The following is a 24807-nucleotide window of genomic DNA, read 5'->3' on the forward strand; positions in this document are numbered from 1 at the left end:
GCTCTTAAACATATCAATGGATTCTTTTCCAATGGGTTCTCCCTAGTCTGGATCATGTTGCAAGGAACATATTAATATATATTTAGCCCTTTTTTAATTTCTGAGATTATTTCTTTAGCATAGATTTCTAGAATTGGAATTACTGTATCAAAGGTCATAAATAATTTAGTGACTCTAGAAACCTTTTGTCAGATTGCCTTCAAAAAGGATTGTACTGATCTACACAGCTATCTGCAAGGTATGAGAGCACTTACACTGCATATAATCATGTTTTTCTGGTTTAACTTTTTCTTACTATGTTTCTATTAAAGTCCCAACCTTTTATTTTCCCCAAACTATTCAGAAATGTAACTGTTTACTTCTCTTTTTGATTCATGGCCTGGAGTTGTGACATTGCAAAGAATAAAAGAATAGGATTGGCTTTCTTTTATGGTTAGGCAAAAACTACCCTGAAATTTAAAAAAGATTTTCTGGTTGCTAGTAGGAACGAACAGATGTTGGGGCATGTGCTTTCTCGACTAGAAAGTTTTTATGTATGAAGTTTAACACGTTATTCCCAATTCACCAGTGATACAGCTGCTAAATGTTCGTACCTCATAACATCTGTAGCTAAAAGCTCTACCTGAGCTTAGCCTTATCTTGAGTCTACTTTACATTTGACTTCAAATCTTGTCAGGCAAGGCTGAAACTTCTGAGTGTGGAGAAAGAGAGTTATCTGCTTGGGAAGTTTCTTTCTTAATCCTTGTTCATATTAACTGAATTAGCAGAGTATAGAAAATAGTAGTTAGGCATTGTTCTTCCTATGTTCTGTCAGAATTTTTATTTCATCAAAATCATCACCCTTTCTTGCTTTTGTATTTTTTCATTTTATAGTTCCTATTCTAGTACTCAAAGGCCTAGCACACTGCTGGTCCTATAAGCCTTTTTAAACTAATAATTTAGTTGTGGCCTTTTAAAGTAGGAGATATTATTTTCTAAATTGCAATAGTTTGCTTACAGATTGTTTAGCAACATTTTACGGAAGTGTGGAGCACTGTAGTAAAATGGCTTTTGTTTTAACCACAGTTAAATAATAATACGGTATTTTGAAGTTTCTGTGGAAGAACATCTACTCTGGTAATACTTTTATTATCCTAGAATTTTCAGATCTTCCAAACAAAAAGTCTGAAAGGAAATGAAGCTTAAACTATAATTATTTGATAGCAGTTTCCAGCTTTTTTTAAAATATAGAAAAATTGCATGAATAAAGCAGCAGGTGCAAGTCGCCCTTTGTACCTTTCCTGTTATTTTAATGTTATTTTCAATTATTCAGTTAAATACCTGGACCTCTTGCTAAACTTACGAAAAAGAATTTCACCAATTCTTTTGACCAATACAGTGTCTTTTATCCATGTTTCAAACGGAGAGAAGAAAAAGAAAGCTTATATATTTTAGGGTTTTTAGGATTTTAGAATATAAAAATAGAACTTAGTGTGAACCAAGAAACTGTCCTTCAAATGAAGAAAGTGAGTGGAGAATACAAGACAGAGTACAGTTTTTTTAAAAACCAACAACACATTAGTTTAGGAAACTATTAATTTTTAAAGGCATTGCCTGCCTTCAGAGTTTATTTTTGAGACACTTCAGCTTTTGGAGTAGAGCATTGCCTGTAAGTTTCAGAAAAGAAAGTAATGGTAGTATTATATAGTACTATAGTATATAGTATTATAATGTTTATATATTATAAATGTTTATTATATTATATATTATATATACTTTTACATGTAATATATGCTATATAATTAAATATTGTTTATAACATTTTATTATACAATAATATATTTTATGTGAAGCATTTACATAGTCATAACATTTCATATGTTGTCACATATTTACTGAACAATTACATATTTATAGCAAGATTGTTATATCTTAGAATTGTATATTACTATAATAAACAATAAATAAACTCAACAGCAGAACATTAAATGTACCAGTACCATAGACAGAACAGGTTGTAATGTGACAGAAGTGTGCGCTGCTTAGATGGTAGAAGTGAAGTTTATCTGCTCAAGTGAGTGGGCCAGATCCATTGAAGGTAAAAAAACAAGTTGCATTCAAACATTTGACATTTTCTTTTCCATTATTTAACTTTGAGAATAAACCTTTTTTTACTTTGAGAATAATTCTTCAGTGTGAGATCATGTTACTTTTTTGTACTTTTGCTAAGGCATGGATTTAAAGATACTATGCATCTATTGTGCAAAAGCCAGTCACTTAGCAGGTAAGCAAACTGGATTTTGGTTTTCAAGTTGACTAACAGACCAATACAAGTTAGGGGGTGATTTGATCTTAAGCTGCAGTGATAGAAATACAGTATCCAGAACAAAGTCCATCATAGTTCTTTACTCCTCCCTAACAGAGTCTGATATTAGGTTTGTTTCTGGGTATCACTCTTGACAGAAGACACCAAGATTGGAACACTCTCAGAAGAAGATGTGAGTATACTAAAAACTATATCAAGGCTGATAGAAATGACTTAGAAAATTGTGAACTCCAAGGCCAATTTATCTTTGCTCATGTGCTGATTCTGCCTTACCTCTTCTATGTTTCCAGCAAGAATCACAGTAAACTTCAGAAATTAATAGTTTTTCCCATTCAGGAAATAGAAGTCGTAGTTTGCTTAGCATTTCATTCACCTGGAGTGCTTAAATTTAGAAAATGGAGGTAACATATCAATCGTTTTTATGCTCTTCCAGGAAAAAAATTGCCCTTTTATGTCCTTTTAAAAAAAGATATAAAAGGTTGAATCTTCTGGATTCATTTTATCTTATGCTTTGCTAGCAAAATTGAAAATTATTCTTGCCCTTAGAAGTTTTAGGATAAAGCTAGTTAGCTAGTTCCATTAAGAGTACTCTTCTGATCTTATTCATATTGTGCTGTGACACTATTAGAACTAAAAAAACTGTGTTTTCTATTTTTCCTTCTATCTTTTTCCATATTTTGTACCTATCTTGACTTTTTAAAATATATATTATTTTACTGCCATGTAGCCTCTGATTATTATTTGTTTGTTCTGGACATTAGTGAGCTTTAAGAAACAAGGAATTACCTGCCTTGAATAGAGTTGATGACCAAGTGAATATTTTGGTCCTTAAAAAAATCACTAAAAATAATAGGAATAAAAATATCGCTGTGTTCATTCTTAAGTATCTGTACTAATACAGAGGAATGAATATCCATTTAATATTCATTCTGGATATAGGATTTCCTGGATATAGGATATCCTGCTTGCCATAGAAATGTATGATTTCTGGAAATAAGTCTGAAAGTAATGAAAGAGTCTCCGGAGTGTGCATTATAAATTAATATAAAGTTTTCTGCTTGCACTGATTCTTAACTTTTTGTTTATTTATTTATTTATTTTTAACATCTTTATTGGAGTATAATTGCTTTACAGTGGTGTGTTAGTTTCTGCTGTATAACAAAGTGAATCAGCTATACATATACATACATCCCCATATCTCCTCCCTCTTGCGTCTCCCTCCCACCCTCCCTATCCCACCTCTCTAGGTGGACACAAAGCACCAAGCTGATCTCCCTGTGCTATGCGGCTGCTTCCTACTAGCTATCTATTTTACATTTGGTAGTGTATATATGTCCATGACACTCTCTCACTTCGTCCCAGCTTACCCTTCCCTCTCCCCACGTCCTCAAGTCCATTCTCTATGTCTGCATCTTTATTCCTGTCCTGCCCCTAGGTTCTTCAGAACCTTTTTTTTTTTTTTTTTTAGATTCCATATGTATGTGTTAGCATATGGTATTTGTTTTTCTCTTTCTGACTTACTTCACTATGTATGACAGATTCCATCCACCTCACTACAAATAACTCAATTTCGTTTCTTTTTAGGGCTGAGTAATATTCCATTGTATATATGTGCCACATCTTCTTTATCCATTCATCTGTCAATGGACACTTACGTTGCTTCCATGTCCTGGCTATTGTAAATAGAGCTGCAATGAACATTGTGGTACATGACTCTTTTTGAATTACGGTTTTCTTAAGGTATATGCCCAGTAGTGGGATTGCTGGGTCATATGGTAGTTCTATTTTTAGTTTTTTGAAGAACCTCCATACTCTTCTCCATAGTGGCTATATCAATTTACATTCCCACCAACAGTGCAAGAGTGTTCCCTTTCCTCCACACCCTCTCGAGCATTTATTGTTTGTAGATTTTTTGATGATGGCCATTCTGACTGGTGTGAGGTAATACCTCATTGTAGTTTTGATTTGCATTCTCTAATGATTAGTGATGTTGAGCATTCTTTCATGTGTTTGTTGACAATCTGTATATCTTCTTTGGAGAAATACAAAGACCTTCTTTGGAGGTCTTCTGCCCAGTTTTGGATTGGGTTGTTTGTTTTTTTGATATTGAGCTGCATGAGCTGCTTGTATATTTTGGAGATTCTTTGTCACTTGCTTTGTTTGCAAATATTTTCTCCCATTCTGAGGGTTGTCTTTTCGCCTCCTTTATGCTTTCCTTTGCTGTGCAAAAGCTTTTAAGTTTCATTAGGTCCCATTTGTTTATTTTTGTTTTTATTTCCATTTCTCTAGGAGGTGGGTCAAAAAGGATCTTGCTGTGATTTATGTTATAGAGTGTTCTGCCTGTGTTTTCCGCTAAGAGTTTTATAGTGCCTGGCCTGACATTTAGGTCTTTAATCCATTTTGAGTTTATTTTTGTGTATGGTGTTAGGGAGTGTTCTAATTTCATTCTTTTACATGTAGCTGTCCAGTTTTCCCAGCACCACTTATTGAAGAGGCTGTCTTTTCTCCATTGTATCTTCTTGCCTCCTTTATCAAAGATAAGGTGACCGTATGTGCGTGGGTTTATCTTTGGGCTTTCTGTCCTCTTCCATTGATCTATATTTCTGTTTTTGTGCCAGTACCATATTGTCTTGATTACTGTAGCTTTGTAGTATAGTCTGAAGTCAGAGAGCCTGATTCCTCCAATTCCGTTTTTCTTTCTCAGGATTGCTTTGGCTTTCAGGGTCTTTTGTGTTTCCATACAAAATGTGAAATTTTTTGTTCTAGTTCTGTGAAAAATGCCATTGGTAGTTTGATAGGGATTGCAATGAATCTGTAGATTGTTTTGGGTAGTATAGTGATTTTCACAGTGTTGATTCTTCCAATCCAAGAACATGGATCTCTCCATCTGTTTGTATCATCTTTAATTTCTTTCGTCAGTGTCTTATAGTTTTCTGCATACAGGTATTTTGTCTCCTTAGGTACGTTTATACCTAGGTATTTTATTTTTGTTACAGTGGTAAATGGGAGTGTTTCCTTAACTTCTCTTTCAGATTTTTCGTCATTAGTGTATAGGAATGCAAGAGATTTCTGTGCATTAATTTTGTATCCTTCAACTTTACCAAATTCATTGATTAGATCTACTAGTTTTCTGGTAGCATCTTTAGGGTTCTCTATGTGTAGTATCATGTCATCTGCAAACAGTGACAGTTCTACTTCTTCTTTTCCAATTTGGATTCCTTTTATTTCTTTTTCTTCTCTGATTGCTGTGGCTAAAACTTCCAACACTATGTTGCATAATAGTGGTGAGAGTGGGCAACCTTGTCTTGTTCCTGGTCTTAGTGGAAATGGTTTCAGTTTTTCACCATTGAGAACGATGCTGGCTGTGGGTTTCTCATATATGGCCTTTATTATGTTGAGGTAAGTTCCCTCTATGCCTACTTTCTGGAGGGTTTTTATCATAAATGGGTGTTGAATATTGTCGAAAGATTTTTCTGCATCTTTTGAGATGATGATATGGTTTTTCTCCTTCAATTTGTTAACATGGTTTATCACATTGATTGATTTGCGTATATTGAAGAATCCTTGCATTCCTGGGATAAACCCCACTTGATCATGGTATGTGATCCTTTTAATGTGCTGTTGAATTCTGTTTGCTAGTATTTTGTTGAGGATTTTTGCATCTATGTTCATCAGTGATATTGGCCTGTACTTTTCTTTTTTTGTGGCATCTTTGTCTGGTTTTGGTATCAGGATGATGATGGCCTCATAGAACGAGTTTGGGAGTGTTCCCCCTCTGCTATATTTTGGAAGAGTTTGAGAAGGATAGGCGTTAGCTCTTCTCGAAGTGTTTGATAGAATTGGCCTGTGAAGCCATCTGGTCCTAGGCTTTTGTTTGTTGGAAGATTTTTAATCACAGTTTCAGTTTCAGTGCTTGTGATTGGTCTGTTTATATTTTCTATTTCTTCCTCGTTCAGTCTCAGAAGGTTGTGCTTTTCTAAGAATTTGTCCATTTCTTCCAGGCTGTCCATTTTATTGGCATAGAGTTGCTTGTAGTAATCTCTCATGATCCTTTGTATTTCTGCATTGTAAATTGTTACTTCTCCTTTTTCATTTCTAATTCTATTGATTGGAGTCTTCTCCCTTTTTTTCTTGATGAGTCTGGCTAATGGTTTATCAATTTTGTTTAACTTCTCAAAGAACCAGCTTTTAGTTTTATTGATCTTTGCTATCGTTTCCTTCATTTCTTTTTCATTTATTTCTGATCTGATCTTTATGATTTCTTTCCTTCTGCTAACTTCGGGGTTTTTTAAATTCTTTTTTCTCTAATTGCTTTTAGTGTAAGAGTAGGTTGTTTATTTGAGATGTGTCTTGTTTCTTGAGGTAGGATTGTATTGCTATAAACTTCCCTCTTAGAACTGCTTTTGCTGCATCCCATAGTTTTGGGGTTGTCGTGTTTTCATTGTCATTTGTTTCTACTATTTTTTGATTTCCTCTTTGATTTCTTCAATGATCTCTTGGTTATTTAGTAGTGTATTGTTTAGCCTCCATGTGTTTGTATTTTTTAGTTTTTTTCCTGTAATTGATATCTAATCTAATAACGTTGTGGTCAGAAAAGATACTTGATACGATTTCAGTTTTCTTTAATTTACCAAGGCTTGATTTGTGACCCAAGATATGATCTATCCTGGAGAATGTTCCATGAGCACTTGAGAAGAAAGTGTAATCTGCTGTTTTTGGATGGAATGTCCTATAAATATCAATTAAGTCCATCTTGTTTAATGTATCATTTAAAGCTTGTGTGTCCTTATTTATTTTCATTTTGGATGATCTGTCCATTGGTGAAAGTGGGGTGTTAAACTCCCCTACTGTGATTGTGTTGATTTCCCTTTTTATGGCTGTTAGCATTTGCCTTATGTATTGAGGTGCTCCTATGTTGGGTGCATAAATATTTACAATTGTTATATCTTCTTCTTGGATTGATCCCTTGATCATTAGGTAGTGTCCTTCTTTGTCTCTTGTAATAGTCTTTATTTTAAAGTCTGTTTTGTCTGATATGAGAATTACTACTCCAGCTTTCTTTTGATTTCCATTTGCATGGAATATCTTTTTCCATCCCCTCACTTTCAGTCCGTATGTGTCCCTAGGTCTGAAGTGGGTCTCTTGTAGACAGCATATGTACGGGTCTTGTTTTTGTATCCATTCAGCCAGTCTATGTCTTTTGGTTGGAGCATTTAATCCATTTACATTTAAGGTAGTTATCAATATGTATGTTCCTATTATCATTTTCTTAATTGTTTTGGGTTTGTTATTGTAAGTCTTTTCCTCCTCTAGTTTTTCCTGCCTAGAGAAGTTCCTTTAGCATTTGTTGTAGAGCTGGTTTGGTGGTGCTGAATTCTCTTAGCTTTTGCTTGTCTGTAAAGGTTTTAATTTCTCCGTCAAATCTGAATGAGATCCTTGCTGGGTAGAGTAATCTTGGTTGTAGGTTTTTCCCTTTCATTACTTTAAAATATGTCCTGCCACTCCCTCTGGCTTGCAGAGTTTCTGCTGAAAGATCAGCTGTTAACCTTATGGGGATTCCCTTTTATGTTAATTGTTGCTTTCCCTTGCAGTTTTTAATATTTTTTCTGTGTATTTAATTTTTTATAGTTTGATTAATATGTGTCTTGGCGTGTTTCTCTTTGGATTTATCCTGTATGGGACTCTGCGCTTCCTGGAGTTGATTGACTATTTCCTTTCCCGTATTAGGGAAGTTTTCAACTATAATCTCTTCAAATATTTTCTCAGTCCCTTTTTTTTTCTCTTCTTCTTCTGGGACCCCTATAATTCAAACGTTGGTGCGTTTAATGTTGTCCCAGAGGTCTCTGAGATTGTCCTCAATTCTTTTCATTCTTTTTTCTTTATTCTGCTCTGCGGTAGTTATTTCCACTATTTTATCTTCCAGGTCACTTATCTGTTCTTCTGCCTCAGTTCTTCTGCTGTTGATTCCTTCTAGAGAATTTTAAATTTCATTTATTGTGTTGTTCATCCTTGTTTGTTTGCTCTTTAGTTCTAGGTCCTTGTGAAACGTTTCTTGTATTTTCTCCATTCTGTTTCAAAGATTTTGGATCATCTTTACTATCATGACTCTGAATTCTTTTTCAGGTAGACCACCTCTTCATTTGTTTGGTCCAGTCGGTTTTTACCTTGCTCCTTCATCTGCTGTGTATTTCTCTGACTTCTCATTTTGCTTAACTTACTGTGTTTGGGGTCTCTGTTTCACAGGCTGCAGGTTCGTAATTCCTGTTGTTTTTGGTGTCTGCTCCCAGTGGGTAAGGTTGGTTCAGTGGGTTGTGTAGGCTTCCTGGTGGAGGGGACTGGTGCCTGTGTTCTGGTGTATGAGGCTGGATCTTGTCTTTCTGGTGGGCAGGTCCACGTCCGGTGGTGTGTTTTTGGGTGTCTGTGTCCTTATTATGATTTTAGGCAGCCTCTCTGCTAATGGGTGGGTTTGTGTTCCTGTCTTGCTAGTTGTTTGGCATAGGGTGTCCAGCACTGTATCTTCCTGTTCATTGAGTGGAGCTAGGTCTTAGCGTTGCGATAGAGATCTCTGGGAGAGCTTTCACTGTTTGATATTATGTGGGGCTGGGAGGTCTCTGGTGGACCAATGTCCTGAACTCGGCTCTCCCACCTCAGAGGCTCAGGCCTGATACCTGGCCAGAGCACCAAGACCTTGTCAGCTACACAGCTCAGAAGAAAAGGGAGAAAAAGAAAGAAAGAAAGAGAGAGAGAGAGAGAGAGAAGGAGGGAGGGAGGGAGGAAAAGAAAGAAAGAATAAAATAAAGTTATTAAAATAGAAAAAAATTAGTAAAAATAAAAAAGTAACAAAAAAAAGAGAGAGAAAGAAGAGAGCAACCAAGCCAAAAGCAAATCCACCAATGATAATAAGCGCTAAAAACTATACTAAAAAAAAAAAAAAAAAAGGACAGTCAGAACCCTAGGACAAATGGCAAAAGCAAAGCTATACAGACAAAATCACACAAAGAAGTATACACATACACACTCAGAAAAAGAGAAAAAGGAAGAAAAATACATATATATATATATATATATTTATAATTAAAAAGAAGAGAGCCACCAAATCAATAAACAAATCTACCAATGATAATAAGCTCTAGATACTAAACTAAGATAAATATAAAACCAGAAACAAATTAGATGCAGAAAGCAAACCCCAAATCTACAGTTGCTCCCAAAGTCCACCGCCTCAATTTTGGGACGATTCATTGTCTATTCAGGTATTCCACAGATGCAGGTACATCAAGTTGATTGTGGAGATTTAATCCACTGCTCCTGAGGCTCTGGGAGAGATTTCCCTTTCTCTTTGTTCACACAGCTCCTGGAGTTCAGCTTTGGATTTGCCCCGCCTCTGCATGTAGGTCACCTGAGGGTGTCTGTTCTTCGCTCAGACAGGATGGGGTTAAAGGAGCAGCTGATTCGGTGGCTCTGGCTCACTCAGGCTCGGGGGAGGGAGGGGTACAGAATGCGGGGTGAGCCTGCGGGGCAGAGGCCAGTGTGACATTGCAACAGCCTGAGTGCCATTTGTTCTCCCGGGGAAGTTGTTCCAGGATCACGGGACCCTGGCCGTGGCGGGCTGCACAGGCTCCTGGGAGGGGAGGTGTGGATAGTGACCTGTGCTTGCACAGAGGCTTCTTGGTGGCTGCAACAGCAGCCTTAGCATCTCATGCCCGTCTCTGGGGTCCACGATGATAGCTGTGGCTCGCACCCATCTCTGGAGCCTATTTAGGCGGTGCTCTGAATCCCCTCTCTTTGCGTGCCGCGAAACAATGGTCTCTTGCCTCTTAAGCAGGTCCAGACTTTTTCCCGGACTCCCTCCCGGCTAGCTGTGGCACGCTAGCCCCCTTCAGGCTGTGTTCACGCCGCCAACCCCAGTTCTCTCCCTGGGATCCGACCTCCGAAGCCCGAGCCTCAGCTCCCAGCCCCCACCCGTCCCAGCGGGTGAGCAGACAAGCCTCTCGGGCTGGAGAGTGCTGGTCGGCAGCGATCCTCTGTGCAGGAATCTCTCTGCTTTGCCTTCTGCACCCCTGTTGCTGTGCTCTCCTCCATGGCTCCAAAGCTTCCCCCCCGCCACCCCCCGTCTCCACCAGTGAAGGGCCTTCCTAGTGTGTGGAAACTTTTCCTCCTTCACAGCTCCCTCCCAGAGGTGCAGGTCCCGTCCCTATTCTTTTGTCTCTCTTTTTCCTTTTTTCTTTTGCCCTACCCAGGTACGTGGGGAGTTTCTTGCCTTTTGGGAGGTCTGAGGTGTTCTGCCAGCGTTCAGTAGGTTTCAGTAGGAGTTGTTCCACATGTAGATGTAGTTTTGATGTGTTTGTGGGGAGGAAGGTAATCTGCACATCTTACTCCTCCACCATCTTGAAGGTGCCCCCTGATTCTTACCTTTTAAATGATAATTAAAAGCTTTCTCATCTTAGACTAGTAAATATTGCTGTTAGAGTGCTACTACTTATTTCCCTAAAAAGAAAAGTTCAGTTTGCTGACTTCTTGAAAAAGTTAGAATGAAATTTGGAGTAATTCTCAGGGATAGTATCACGTCCAACCTCTGTCTCCTTCCGGCTCAGTCCATTCTTAATGTGTTGACTGTTCTGACATTTCCATTATGACAGCTCAGGTATTAAAGGAGTCTGGACAACAAGGGTCAAAGAAATCAAGATGCTAAGTGTGAGCAACAAACCCAGTCAAGTTGCAAGAAGGGGATTTTCAAACTGAAGGAGTTTCTTCCTGGCCAGGACTTCTTTGGTTTCCTGTTGAGTGGCAGGGCTGAGCTGTGTCATACGGGGCACAGCCGGCCAAAGGACCACTCTTGTACTTCCACATCATTCATCTTGCAGATTCTGATACTCACTTGGTAACTTGCCCTGTGTTGTCAGTGACCCATGGCCTTCATACTAAGTATGCTTGCTTTGTAAACTCTGACCCATCTGTCCAGTATTAAGCATCTTTAAGAACACAACCCCTTTTCACTAATCACCCAGCCTTCTCTACTTTCCTCTTCTCTGTTTCTCTTTCCTTTGAAATAGCTCCCTCAGCATTCACTGCATGCCCTTATTGCTCTATTCTGCCCCATTCCCTAATCAGCTAACCTATAGTTAATGTATATATATGTATGTTTTATTATTAAAGGAAGTTCTAGAATCCTGTTTACAAAGTCATTTTTTTAATTCCAAAGAGACTAAGGAGCAGTTTCTTCCTGCCTGCAGTCCCCATATAGATTTGTAGCAAATAGGAATCAGTCTTTATAAGCTTTAAATCTAAGTACACCCTCTTTCTCTGTGTTATCATTGATCCTATACCTTTTCTCTCCACATTAATATAGGACCAAGACATTTTTTACCAAAACAGACCGTTTTTATCTTTATTGAAATTCTATGGAGGCAGCTTTCCACCCACCCCCTGATAATTATTCCAGGTGTCATAGGGAGCTCCCTAGTGGGCAGTAGTGTGTCTTAGTGGTTAAGAGTGCAGTTCTGAAGCCCACTGCCTGGGTTCCAATCCCAGCTGTGACACTTACTTTTTCTGACCTTAGGAAAATAACTTAACATCTCTGTGCCTCCATTTTTTCCTCATTGGTTAAATAGGGCTAATAATAGTAAGAATTAAATGCGAAAAGACACAAGAAAAGGAAATACCTGATAGGCAGTAACATTATCATCAGCCATGGGACCCACAGACCTGACCACACACGCCTCACTTTGAGTATACTCATGGGCCTTGAACTTGTGAACCATAAGCTTCTGACTTGCAACAAAAATCTCATCTTCAGCACTGTGCACCATACTTAGCCATAAGTTTTCAAAACTGGTTCCCTTCTCCTAAATTAACAGTGGGCCAGTTGGTATCTGCTTTCCATACTAATCATCTAACTATACCTTTTAATTTTCCCATGTCTCGGTGCCTTTTATTGCTTACATAAGCACAGCATTTTCCATTTATGGCTTGATTCACTTATTACCCTCAGAATCATTCGTACTCTCATCCCATATGGCTGTTCAACAGTCACCATTTGCTTACTAATTTTTTATTTTGAAGATGGTATTTTTTATTAATGTCATTTATTTCCGTTGGAATCAAACCCTTCTTATTCGTATTTTCAACATGTGGAATTGCTTTTGTATTTAACAGCCAAAATGGAGTTAGTATTTATAAAACACTCTATACTCTGAAAAACGAGATGGCCAAATGATAGTGACCACTGTTGACTATAAATGCTGTCCTTCGCTGTGAACAGGGTGAGCGTGCTTTTGTTTCATACTGAAACTTTCATAAAGTAAAATTTTACAAGTAGAGGAGCTTCTGTATTTGCTTCTTAGCTGATCTCTTTGCCTCACCAGTTTCCCTTCCCACAGGTTACAGTACAGCAAAGTAATCTTTACAGAATATTTGCATCATATCACTTCTTTGAGCAGTAGCCTATCTTGCCTTAACTAGTATCTAAAGAATTGAGTAATTAAATTCTTCTAATTTGGAATGTGCTCTTTTTACTTCTTTTCAATGAAAGAAATACTATGTTAATAGTCGAGTAAACTTGACTTACATAATGCAGGCCCAAATGTAGGCCTTTTTTTTTTCTGTTTAATAATACCCCATGCCCTATGATACATTGCTTTAAATTACTTTATGCATTATATCATTTAGGATCATATTGTCTTGTATGCTCTCATACCTGTTTATATTTTATGTTTCTTGGATTCAGTTAATAAGCATAAATCATTTTTACAAAACTTCAATGCCTATGAGAGCATTAATTTTCTTCATGCTCCTCTTTTGTGCTTTTCGTATTGTATCTTATGCACTTAAGGTGGTCAGTAAACATAGCTGATTTTTACTTATATTTCAGTTTTGTGGTTTGTTAAAACCAAAGGAACAAAGACTGCAGGTCGCTTTTAGTCATAAAGTGCCAACAACCCTTGTCAGTTTTGAAAAGAAATCCAATTCTTCATCTGCGGAACAGGAAATTGTACTTTTTCTTTTAAAAGTAGCTCATTTCTAACCATAAATTTCCTTGCGTGCCTCTTTTTTTCAAGCTTTAAAAACCATGAAATCTCAAATTGAAGGGCAGTTTGACGTTACTTTGAAGTTACCCTCTTCTCTCCCATGTGGCCTCTAAAGTAGAGGTTGTTTGAACAGTTTATATTTCTTAAATGGTTGCTTTAAAGATAATAGGTATGGTGTACTAATCCAGTTTTAAAACCATAGCTATTTGCTTTTCTGTGGGATTATTGAACTAGTATCAGAACATGAAGTCTTGAGTGTTTCTCAATCAGTTTTGTCCTGTTTTCTAAACTATACAGTGAGATCCTTGTGTTTTAAACCCGGAAATTATCAAAATCTCATTAAGAGCTCCATCAGAGAATCTCTACCTATTTATTCTTCAGTTAATTCTCCTTTTCTTAATTGAGAACATACATGATAAATTTAAAACTGTATATATTTAGTTTAGCCTTTCAGTGCATTTTAACCAGTAGCATTGTAATAATGCCATTTTCTTTTATTTTTCATTCCAAATATCCTGTACACTAGATTCACTACAAATGAAATAGGCTTTTGGGGACTAATCAGATAACCTAATCACTGCATTCTCCTGTGAAGAAGTCTCTATCCAAGTTGAAAGTTGCTACTTTTTTTTTTGTTGTTGCTACCTTTTTTGAATGAATGTTTAGAACCCTTTTAATTTGGGAGCTTCTGTTTCTGGAGTTACGGGAAATTTATCAAAAGTAGAGTTACATATCATCATCATCCTCCAAAATACATGAGCATTTGTTTATATCGAAAGATACTGACTAAAGTAAATTAAATAGTTTTTTTTTTTGGTAGATATTTGTGTTCTGAGAACAAAAAGTTGATACTGGTTATTAAGAGATATATTAAGGAAGCAAAATGAGCAAAGACTAAAATACAGTCATTCCTGCCATAATGCCATGTGTGTGTTCCTGGAAAATCTCACATTCTGCAAAAGTGAACACTAAACTAACAGGGCTTATGAGAAAGGTAATGTTGGTACAGATTGCTTCCAGCTGTATAACTTTTTAAGTTTAGCGCTACCAAGTAAAATATCGATCCAAGTGGCAGCACAGATACCTTCTGACGTTTACACCTAGACCCAGTCCACACTTTGCAGCCATGTACTCTGGAGTTCATACTTCCTCCGTGAAGATATTTGCTTCTAGTGGAGACCAGTTTAATCAAAACTAAAAACATAATTCGGAGATACCCTTCACCAATTAAGGTGTTTTGTTTTATTTTATTTTGATAGTGGGGAAAGGTGTTCACATCTCCGTCTATACTTGCAGCCTCCCAAGATAGCTTAATATAAAGGAAAGTCAAGTAATTCTTTAAACCAGTAAAAGTAACCACGTCTTGCAGTAAAGGAAGGTGCTTCTGTAGGGGTTTTCTCCTGCCCCTGGTTACTTCAAGTCATTAATATGCTGGGAATAAAATCTTTCACAACTTTGCATTATAGTGACAAGATTCCTCTATTTGCCAATTACATATAAACTAACTCTATTGAAGAAATAACCAGACAGTAGCTATTGATAAAATAACTATGTGTAAACAGTAGAGAAGATAGGGCTAGAATAAATGCAGGTAAGAGAAGGTCAGGTTTGGTACATCCTAAAGTGGAGAATAGTCAAAATCTAGAAAGATGAGGTTAAAGCTAGCAGAACCAAATAAAAATTTTCTTTAGAGCAAAAAGAAATTCATTCCATAAAGCAGTGTTTTGTGAGTATGTATCCCAATCCATGTCAGATAACCAGTTAATTGTGGCATAATTTCCCATTCTTTCAAGAGTGTAATGGTGCCCAGCACATATTAAATGAACAGTTACTGCCCTCTTTCCCATTTAGCCTGAACACTGCCTTAGTAATCACCTCAGTACCTCATTCCAGGCATTACTGCCAACCAATCTGATTTGGCATATCTTGTGACGTTATTTATTAACAACTTGCCGTAATCCAAGCAGTGTGCTAATTCCTTTACCAAAATAATTGTATTTAATTCTTGCAGCACTCTATGTGGTAGGCGGTTTTTTGAGGAAGTGGATGCTTAAGTATTATCAAACTGATTGCAATAATAAGTCACCTCAAATCCTTTATGTAAAAGGGTATAATATGAAATGAATAATAGTATAAATATAACAAAATAAGAAAACAGTGAAATTACAGTTGATGGTAGATACTTAAGCTGAAGTGTTATTATAAGTTGGGAATGGGAAATCATTATAAGATACTGAAATAATGGAAAAATAGAGGACTCAGAAAGCCAGTTGGAAGACTGGGGCAGATGTGTAGGACATAAAGCAAGCCTTGATTTAAGAGATGGTGAAGGCAGCCTCAGGTTCTGACTTTGAGATTTCTAGTTTTAGTTGCTGTGAGCTTTATTTCCTATGCTTAAAAAATCCTTGAGATTGCTTGTGGTATTCTTAAGGTAAGTTTCCTTTTTACTTGAATTAGGTGAAATGACTATTCCTTTTGCCAAATATGATGCCTAAGATAATAACGATTCAGAATATAGAATAAAGAGAAGGATTTGAGAAACACACAGTTCTGATCATGTTGAATTTGAGGTTGGAATGTCCAGTGGGCCCTTGATTATGCAAAATCTCTGGGTTAAAGATTTTTAAACTCATGAACTATAGATCATAGTGGAAATGTAGGAGTGAATGAGATCTTCCATAGAGAGTGAGAAGAGTAGAAGGCTTGGGCATGAACCATGAACACCAATATATCAGGAGCTGGCTGAGGAAGAAGGATCTAGTGCTAGAGAACTAACACTGAATAGTCTGAGTTAGAAGAACCAGAAGAGTGATGTCAGCAAAGTCAAGGTAGTACAGTATCAAGAGGAAAAAAATCACTGTCAGATGCTCTGGAGAGATCAGGTACCATTGGGAGTGAGGGTACATTTGATTTGGTGGTGAGCTCCGTGATGGCCTTTGCTTGCTAACACAGTTCTTAAGGGGTAAAGGTAAGAATTGGAAGTGTGATCTCAGTGGGTCAAAGAGAAAATGCAAAGTGATGAAATACGAAAAAAATGTATCAATGCATCCTGATAAGTTTCAGAAATATAGTGGAAATATATTATGATGATGAGGGGGGCCATAATTTAGGGCTGAAATAGACCTTAGAGATATCCAAACAGCAACTCCTTATTTTAACACATGAGGAAACCAAGTCTTAAAAAGGTTTAGTAGTTTATACTGTGGCAAAGCTAATAGTGGCAGATAGAACAGATGGCATCTAGGTCTTCTGATTCCAAATCTACCAGTATATATAGGCGAACTCTAAGCTCAAAAGGGGGGGGAATTTTTTCATGATTTCTAATGTTTATCACACTGTTTGAGCATTTGGATTTATTCTTTCTCATATATAAAAGGGAATAAGTTATGCTTCTGCTAGAGTATATTAATCTACATGCCCAATGTATTAATATTGTACGTATAAAAATGTTGATAAAAAACCACTGGCTGGATCTAAAACAAAATGCCAAACTCAGTCATGTTGCAAAATTTAAGCAAAATACGTATTCATAACCCATTAAGAGAAAATAATTTTGTTTTTGATTGGGGAGAATCATTAATATTTATAAATAATGTTATAAAAGTACTAAGTGAATTAGAAATGTAAGATACTGAATCTTAAAATAACCACTCTTATTTACGAGTAGTATGTCTTATCCTTTGGCAATTGTGTGAAAATAAAGTATTCACAACAGTATTTTTGAGCATCCATACCAGATCATCATTTCTTTAGTCTTTGGTATAAGAGCACCACCTATGGGTTTCTCAGATGTTTGGGGAAAGAAATTTTAAGCAAAACCTAATAAAATTATTTCTAGTTTTCCCCTATAATTAGTCTCTCCATCTCCATTTATTTAAAGGTTAAGAGTTGTTTGCTTTGTCATAGATTATTCCTACCCAGTTTTTGGATGTGTCTCACTGCTGTTAGATCAGCTAATAAGTATTTCAGTACTTATATGCCATTTACAGTGTTATACTTGTAAGTTAAACACAGTTTAACTCAAAATTGTATTATTCTCTTTAATGTAAATGAATCTTTTAATGAAAATGAACAGTTTTCTACATCCTGGGGGAGAGATGATAATAGTTTTTGCCAGTTTATTTGTATGTTTGTATCTTCATGAACTTAAGAATTTGTTCAGTATACTGCTACAAAATGCTTTGGCAAGAGGAGGTAAAGAAAGAAAAAAGGTCTTATGAATGATTTAGGGCATCTTTTCATTAATTATTGTGATAATAACTCATTAGAACAAGGTTGGAAGCAAAACTCTGGCACTTCAGTATTAATAAGCCCAAAATAGAATCACATTTGGATAAATTTAGTCTTTTCCTAAAGTATCAAATTACACTGTTTTGTAAGGGAAATTTTACTCTTAATGAAATTTAACGAAAAAAAAATTGGAAGCTTTGTGTGTGGGCAATAAGATGTATGCTAGGCTCTTGATATATTATATCCTTGTGTTTTATGCCATGAATCTCTGTGTTTGAAAAGTGATTAAAATCAAGATCCCTTTGGCGGTATACCCTAATTCCAGACTAGACGCATTTTAGGCATGAACCTGCAGAGGTTTAAAACCTCGATTGCATGTTTTTTTCAGGGAATGGGTAATTCTATAGAAATAAGTATTGACTCTTTGAGCAATATAGCTTGCTTTTATTTTGATCATTATGGATACAAACTTTGTAAAATTACTTCCTAGCATAATTACCCTAAGTTGAGCAGACTGTAACCTCTAATACACACACACAGACACGCACACACACAATGGTCATTTTGACAGCTGCTCTCCCCACTTCTAATTTGCTCCTTCTAATCCGCTCTTACTTTAAAAATAAGCTAATCCAGTTTGTCAAAATTGTATCAGATAAGAGGTTCCAAGATTTTACATTTTCCTGAAGGTTTAAACATTCATTGCATTTTCTTGTAACCAGTGACTCTTTTATAAATTAAGGGAGAATAAATTGTCAGATTATCAGCTGAATTCTAGATTGGTAAAATGTGAACTGTGAGAGTTCAAGATAATGAAAGGAGAATAATACAGGGAAAGTGTTGGTAGTAGTTTGAATTTATTCTCTATTCTAAAATATTTAGATATCTAACCACATCATGCTACTTTAATCACTGACTATTTCAAGCCTTTATTTTTAAAATAATTTAGGAATCATTTATGACCCTGTAATAAAGTTCCGAAGTATTCATGGAATGAATTAAAGAACTGCTTTGAAGTAATTCTGAAGTAATGTTTTGCTGTCTTTATCCAATCATCCACTAACTTCTTAACAACCCAGCATCTTACTGTTATGTTTATACGTGCTTTCCTTTAATTATTTTGTTCAGAAGACTATTTATCTGATTTTTTTTAATTTAAAGTGTCCAAAAAGTAGTTCAGTAAAGTTGAACTTTAGGTAGTTTATAATAAAATAAATTTAAAAGTGAATTTTGAAAAAAGATAGATGGATCAACTGATCTCCATGGCCAAAGCTAGCAATCTTAACAATTTTAATGTTATTCAGGGATCCAATTTGAAAACTTCCACACCTCCCTAAAACGTTGTATTTAATTAGAATAAGATACTTTGACTAAAAGGGAAGAAAATAAAATGATTTCATTAGAATAATAAAAGCTTTTTAAGGTCAGCAATACCATATTTTATTGTATATGATTTGATGTCTTAAGTTTTTTATTTTTAAATAAATACTGATTTACTTAATGCTTTGTTTTAAAGTATAATAATTAGCTAAGATTGCTTTGACTATCTTCCAGCTTGTGGAGAAACTCCAGAACAAATTCGAGTACCAAGTGGTATAATCACGAGCCCAGGCTGGCCTTCTGAATATCCTGCCAGAATCAACTGTAGCTGGTTCATAAGGGCAAACCCAGGGGAAATTATTACTATAAGGTAATTCTGATACCTTCCTGTATTATTGTATGATATTTTATTACAAAGTATAAGTTCAGTTTCCAAGTATCATTGCTCAACATGCAGTAATATAAAAAGATGATTTTTCAGAAAATATAGTAAATTATATTTATCAGTACCATCTTGAGGGTAGGAATAGCAACCCGTTCTTCCTCTTTTATTAGGGCATGTGTTTTGAATATTTTCTAATGGCGGTAATGAATTTGCACTGAGCCATCCGTATTCTTCTAGGCAGTTTTTTAACAAAAGGTACACATTTGCAAAACAGCTTATTAGGATCAACAGTGTAATCTTTGGCCATGAGACAAATAAACAGGACTCAGTAATCCACTTGGAGATCTAACCCATAATCTTGGTCTTGTTAGTAGAGTCCTCTACCGTAATGAGTTACAACATGATTGTAGGCTATGTCTGTGTATAAAACTTAAAATAAGCTGATGATGGATAAATACTGTGTCTAGAAAAATCTCTTTCTTTCATAGCACTGAGACAATAGAACATTTGTTAAGAATACAAAATGAAAGATATTCCTAGGGGAAATAACCATAAGTTTAAGATCCTAAGAATAAATATGATATAAATCAGGAAAATTAAGATTCATTTACAGACATTTAAAATTGCAGAGAAAAACTGTGGGAGTAAGATGTTAAGAAGGAAACATTCAGTGGAACTAGATATTGCTTGCTTAAGGAAATTATATAAAAGCTATTAGGAAAAAAAAAAAATTTGCCTGAAGGGGAGAAAAAAAAATAGTGTACCTAAACAAAGAACCATAACACAGTTAAGAATGCCATTCCTGTCACAGAGACAGCACAAAGGCATCTTTGACATTCTTTCATTAATTACATTTTTATAGGTAAGGATCATGGAATTTTAGATTTAGAAGAGACCTTGTAGATCATAGACATACATCCCTTAATTTTACAATTTTTTTACAAATGAGATTGTAAATTTAGCCTATTTTTGAATCTTTCCATGTTCCTCTTTTATATTCATTAACTAATGAGAAAACCAGTCTCTTGAGGAACCCAATTGTAGTCTATCCCCTTTTTTTCTGTGGAAGTAAAACAGGGACATATGGTATGTTTTCCTTTGGTGCCTCTCTGCCCCAGGCCACATCTTTTGGAACACTGGAGCCGAGCTTCTGTGGAAGCTGTAACACTCCTCTGTGAGAAGTATGATTCCCTTGCTTGATGGATTGGTAGGATGTACCATTAAGGTTATCCTTCTGCAGCAGTACCAATGTTGGAATCTGAACAATATGCCTATTTTCTGTTACTTATAACATGACTAAGTACAAATGTGTTTACAAAGTAATATTTTACCATAGGGATTCCAAATATTTTTTAAACATAAAACTAGACTTTTTGGAGATTTTTTTTCTTTTAACCTAAAAATCCAACCCCAAATTAAATTTGCAGCCTACCAGCTCAGTTATGTAAAACTTGGAAATTCTTGCCAGCACAAAGGAGGTGACATGGAACACTGCCATCTGGTTCTGATCATGTGTTGGATCCTTGAGATTTCACAAAGCTACGCTAAAAACCAAGCAAAATACTGAAATGCAGAACAATATTGGAAGTGAGCTCCACATCTAAGGGAAGATTTCCTAAATTCTGGATGGAGTTAACAAATTTGGATTTACACAGCCAGCCTCATAAAATCAGAAAGTAATTTTAGTAGTCATCCTAGTTCTTACTGAAACCATTAACATGGTAATACCAAACTTTAAAAAGATGACACACCCACATAATACACAAAGAAAGTCAAGTTTCACTTGTGAATATTTGTGTAATATCTTAAATATATTGTTCAAAAGAAATTTATGACATAATCAAATTCAGCTCATTTAGACACACAATTGAGTCAATATTAGGAAATATTAAATTAGTTTACCATATTAACAAGTCAGAGAAGAGATATGATTATCTAGATATGATTATCTAGACTAGACAGATGTTTTAAAGCTTTTTGGTAAAAACAAAATCAACATTCATTCCTGAGTTTAAAATAATTAAAATCTAGATAAAAGAGAGAAACTAAAATTACCAACTATAAACAAACAATATTTAGACCTCTCCTTATAAAACTGGTTAAAGATGGTGATACATAAGCATTTTTATCCCTTCCCTTTAAATCAGCCCAAATCCACAAAGGCCACCTTATCCACAGGAGGTAGAGGATTGGATTCTGGTTCCCTGCTTGAAGCCAAGGAGTAGGGTCAGGATATTTTGCTCAAGAAAGGAGGCTGAAAAAAGCTTCTACTAACCACTGCTTGAACTTTCATGGGGCTGAGAGCTTAGAAAGGTAGGAGACATACCATAATAAATAGGAATTTAACTAAGTCCCCACTGACTCTGTGACGGGGTCTATAATATTACTCTGAACCACCATCTTAGGACTGGTTTTGGAATGGAGACCTAAGTGGAGGTAGCTACAAAACAGATGCCGTGGGGGAACATAGGAGGAGATAAAATTTAAAAAACAAAACAAAAACAGCACCAAAAATCTTTCACAAAAGCATGTAACCCAAATTTCTAGAATGTTTGAAAAACTTTAATACTAACCAGAACAGCCAACAAAATCAAGTTGGAATACAGATTTACTACAGATGTTGTACACTTTAATATATTGGGGTTTTTTTTTCTTAACCTTTTTTATGCCACAAACACTTTGGTAGTTTGGTGAAACCTATAGATCCTTTCTCAGAATGTTTTTAAATTTATAAAACAAAACACATAGCATTACAAAGGGAACCAATTATTCCTGAAATATAGCTATCAGGTATTTTTACAAATTTATAATATGATAGTACATATATGCTTATTTATTAACATATTAGTGAGCAAGCCATGCTTTTAACAATTACTATAATTTCAAAGTGGTTTTGAGTGTAAATAGTTATTCTAGATCTCTATTAAAACTGAAATGTAAGATGAAATTATCTGTGATTTCTATTGGTGACAGTGTGAGAGGTACTATAAAAACTATTCATGGTTTGTTGTTTATATTCATAAGTGAAGGAAATGTTAAATTTCAGTTACAGATGGGTGAAAATAAAGTTGTAAATTTTTCTACTGAATTTGAAAATTTGAGAGAATTCTCAGAGGGAAAGAAACTTTTTTAAAAAACCCTCAAAAACCTATTAATACAGGAAAGGAGGGAAATGAGAACCCCATTCCCCACCCCAAATAGAAAAGCTATTCAATCAAAAAAACTCACTTACCCTTTAAAAGATAGACTATCCAATCAGGTTTATTGGTTGGTTGATTGATATGATCCCTCTCCAATGGGCTTAATAAGAACATACCTAAAACAGCACCAACAGAAAGTCTAAAAAATGAGGATAGGGAAAGATAAGCTATGGAAGTACAGATCAAGAGAGAGCTAGTGCAGGAAGGTTAACATCAGTTTTAATTGACCTTAAGACACAAAGTATTAGTAACAAATGGAATAATCCACTAGGAAGATATAATAGTGGTTCAACGTTGTGTACCTAATAACACAGCATAAAACACAAGCAAAGCAGACTGTGGGGGGAGTTACCAAGTTTGACCAGGTTTGACTAGTGCACAATTCAGTGGAAGTTTCTAAACATATGTTTTAATCTGAATTTAATACATTAAACAGGAAAACAATTAGTAAAAATGGAGAAGATTTGATAAAACTAACAAGCTTGATTCAGTAGACGCATGTATTACATATGTGTGTAATGTTTATACCTATTTCAGTGAATAGGGAATACACATTCCTTTCAAAGACATATGTGACATTTATTTAAAAATTGATTATGTATTAAATAAAGGAATTCTGAATGTATTTCCAGACTTTACATCATTCACATTTTCTCTGATCATAATGCAGTTAAATTAGAAACCAACAATTTTTAAAAAACCCATATGTTCAGAAACATATTCCTAAATAACTTCTGCATTAAAGATGGAAATCACAGTGAAACTCAAAATATTTTAAAATAGCCATAATGAAAGTATTAGATATTAAAGCTGTTGGAATACATTGAAAGAGTACTTAGAAAATTTTACAGCTTTAATGCATTGATTTAAAAACTAGTAAGATGGAAAATAAATAAGCTCAGCATTTTCTGAAGAGTTTAGAAGAAAAACTACAGGGTAAATCTTTAGTAGAAAAAATAAAGTTAAGATCAGAAAATAATTAAATAGAAAAAATAACCAAAAACCGGTTTTCTGAAAGAGTGAGGAAAATAGACAAAGACAGATCTCAAGGCAAGAGTGAAGAAAAAAGAGGAAAGGTACAAATAAAAATTAAAAAAAAAAAAAAAAAGGAACAAGTGTCTATAGTTATAAATACAATAATAGAGATTTTAGAAGCCATAAAGGAATATCATGAATGGTTTATACTGATACTTTTTTATACAATTAGAAGAAATGAATCATTTTCTACATGTGTGTTACCAAAATTGATTCAAGAAGAATTAGAAAACTAATGAATGCAATAGCTATTAAAGAAATTAAATCAAGAGTCAAAATAAGATTCTACACCCAGATAGTTTTACAGGCAAGTTTTGCCAAATGAATAGAGAAGAAATTTCCTTAACCTGATAAAAGTTACCTGTTTAAAAAATTTAAAAATCAAACTTAATATTGAATTTAATTTTAGCACTAAGGACCAAGACAAGGATACATGCTTTCACTGCTTGTACTTGAAGCTCAGTCAATACAACGTTCCAACAAATAGAGGTTAGTGGTGTAAAAAAATGAAAAGGAAGAGGTGAAACTTTCCTCATTTGCCAATACTACACTTACCTACATAGATAATCCAAACAAATTTAAAGACCACCGATATGAAAATTTAACCAGTTGTATGAAAGTACTATGTAAAACTTTGCAATGATAAATTTTACTTTCAAGATAAAATGATAATTTCTAAGAAAATTTAAATTATCAAAACTGACTTAATGAAAGTTTAGGAAAAGCTGATTAAACCAAAAAGCGTGAAGAAATTGAAAATCTCTACCCTAAATCATTTGTACTCTGAAGAGGCACAAGGCACAGGTTTGTAAACAGTGTCTTTGTTACATAAACTATTCTGAAGCATAAAAAAAGAAAAACTGAAAATTACTTTCACTTGTAAATGTATTTTAAACATCCTAAATGAATATTAGCAAACCAAATCCCTAGTAGTGTATATGTGAGGACATATTTATTGATTATTTCTTTTGTTCTGGATCAGGTCCCTGATTTCATGAATCTTCGTTGATTAAAAGTTGGGAGTTCTCTGGTGGGCTAGTGGTTAGGATTCTGGGCTTTCACGGGCATGGCCCTGTTTCAGTCCCTGGTCGGGGAACTGTGATCCCACAAAGCCACAAGGTGCAACCAAAAAAAAAAAAAAAGTATATTGAAGGACACTTTGATTACTTCCATATTTTGTCTGTTGTAAATAATGCTGCAATGAAAATTGGGGTGCATATATGTTTTCTAATTAGTGTTTTTTTCTTCCAGTAAATACCTATGAGTGGAATTGCTGGATCATATGGTAGTTCTATTTTTAATTTT

At 35.2% G+C, this 24807-nt stretch overlaps 1 protein-coding gene across 3 annotated transcripts in view; it reads left to right on the forward strand.

Moving 5' to 3' along the window:
• Positions 1-24807, forward strand: part of LRP12 (LDL receptor related protein 12) — an 82247-nt gene that overhangs the window by 43463 nt on the left and 13977 nt on the right. For 2 of the 3 annotated variants that reach the window (XM_082364294.1, XM_082364295.1), the window contains one exon: positions 19117-19252. In XM_082364294.1, coding sequence (XP_082220420.1) covers positions 19117-19252 — 136 coding nt within the window. Of the gene's footprint in view, positions 1-19095; positions 19253-24807 lie in introns of all 3 variants that reach the window. The other variant, XM_082364293.1, reaches the window with a different exon arrangement.

Source organism: Balaenoptera borealis (genome assembly GCF_965194805.1).
Source record: "Balaenoptera borealis genome assembly, chromosome: 17".
NCBI classification, from domain to species: Eukaryota; Metazoa; Chordata; class Mammalia; order Artiodactyla; family Balaenopteridae; genus Balaenoptera; species Balaenoptera borealis.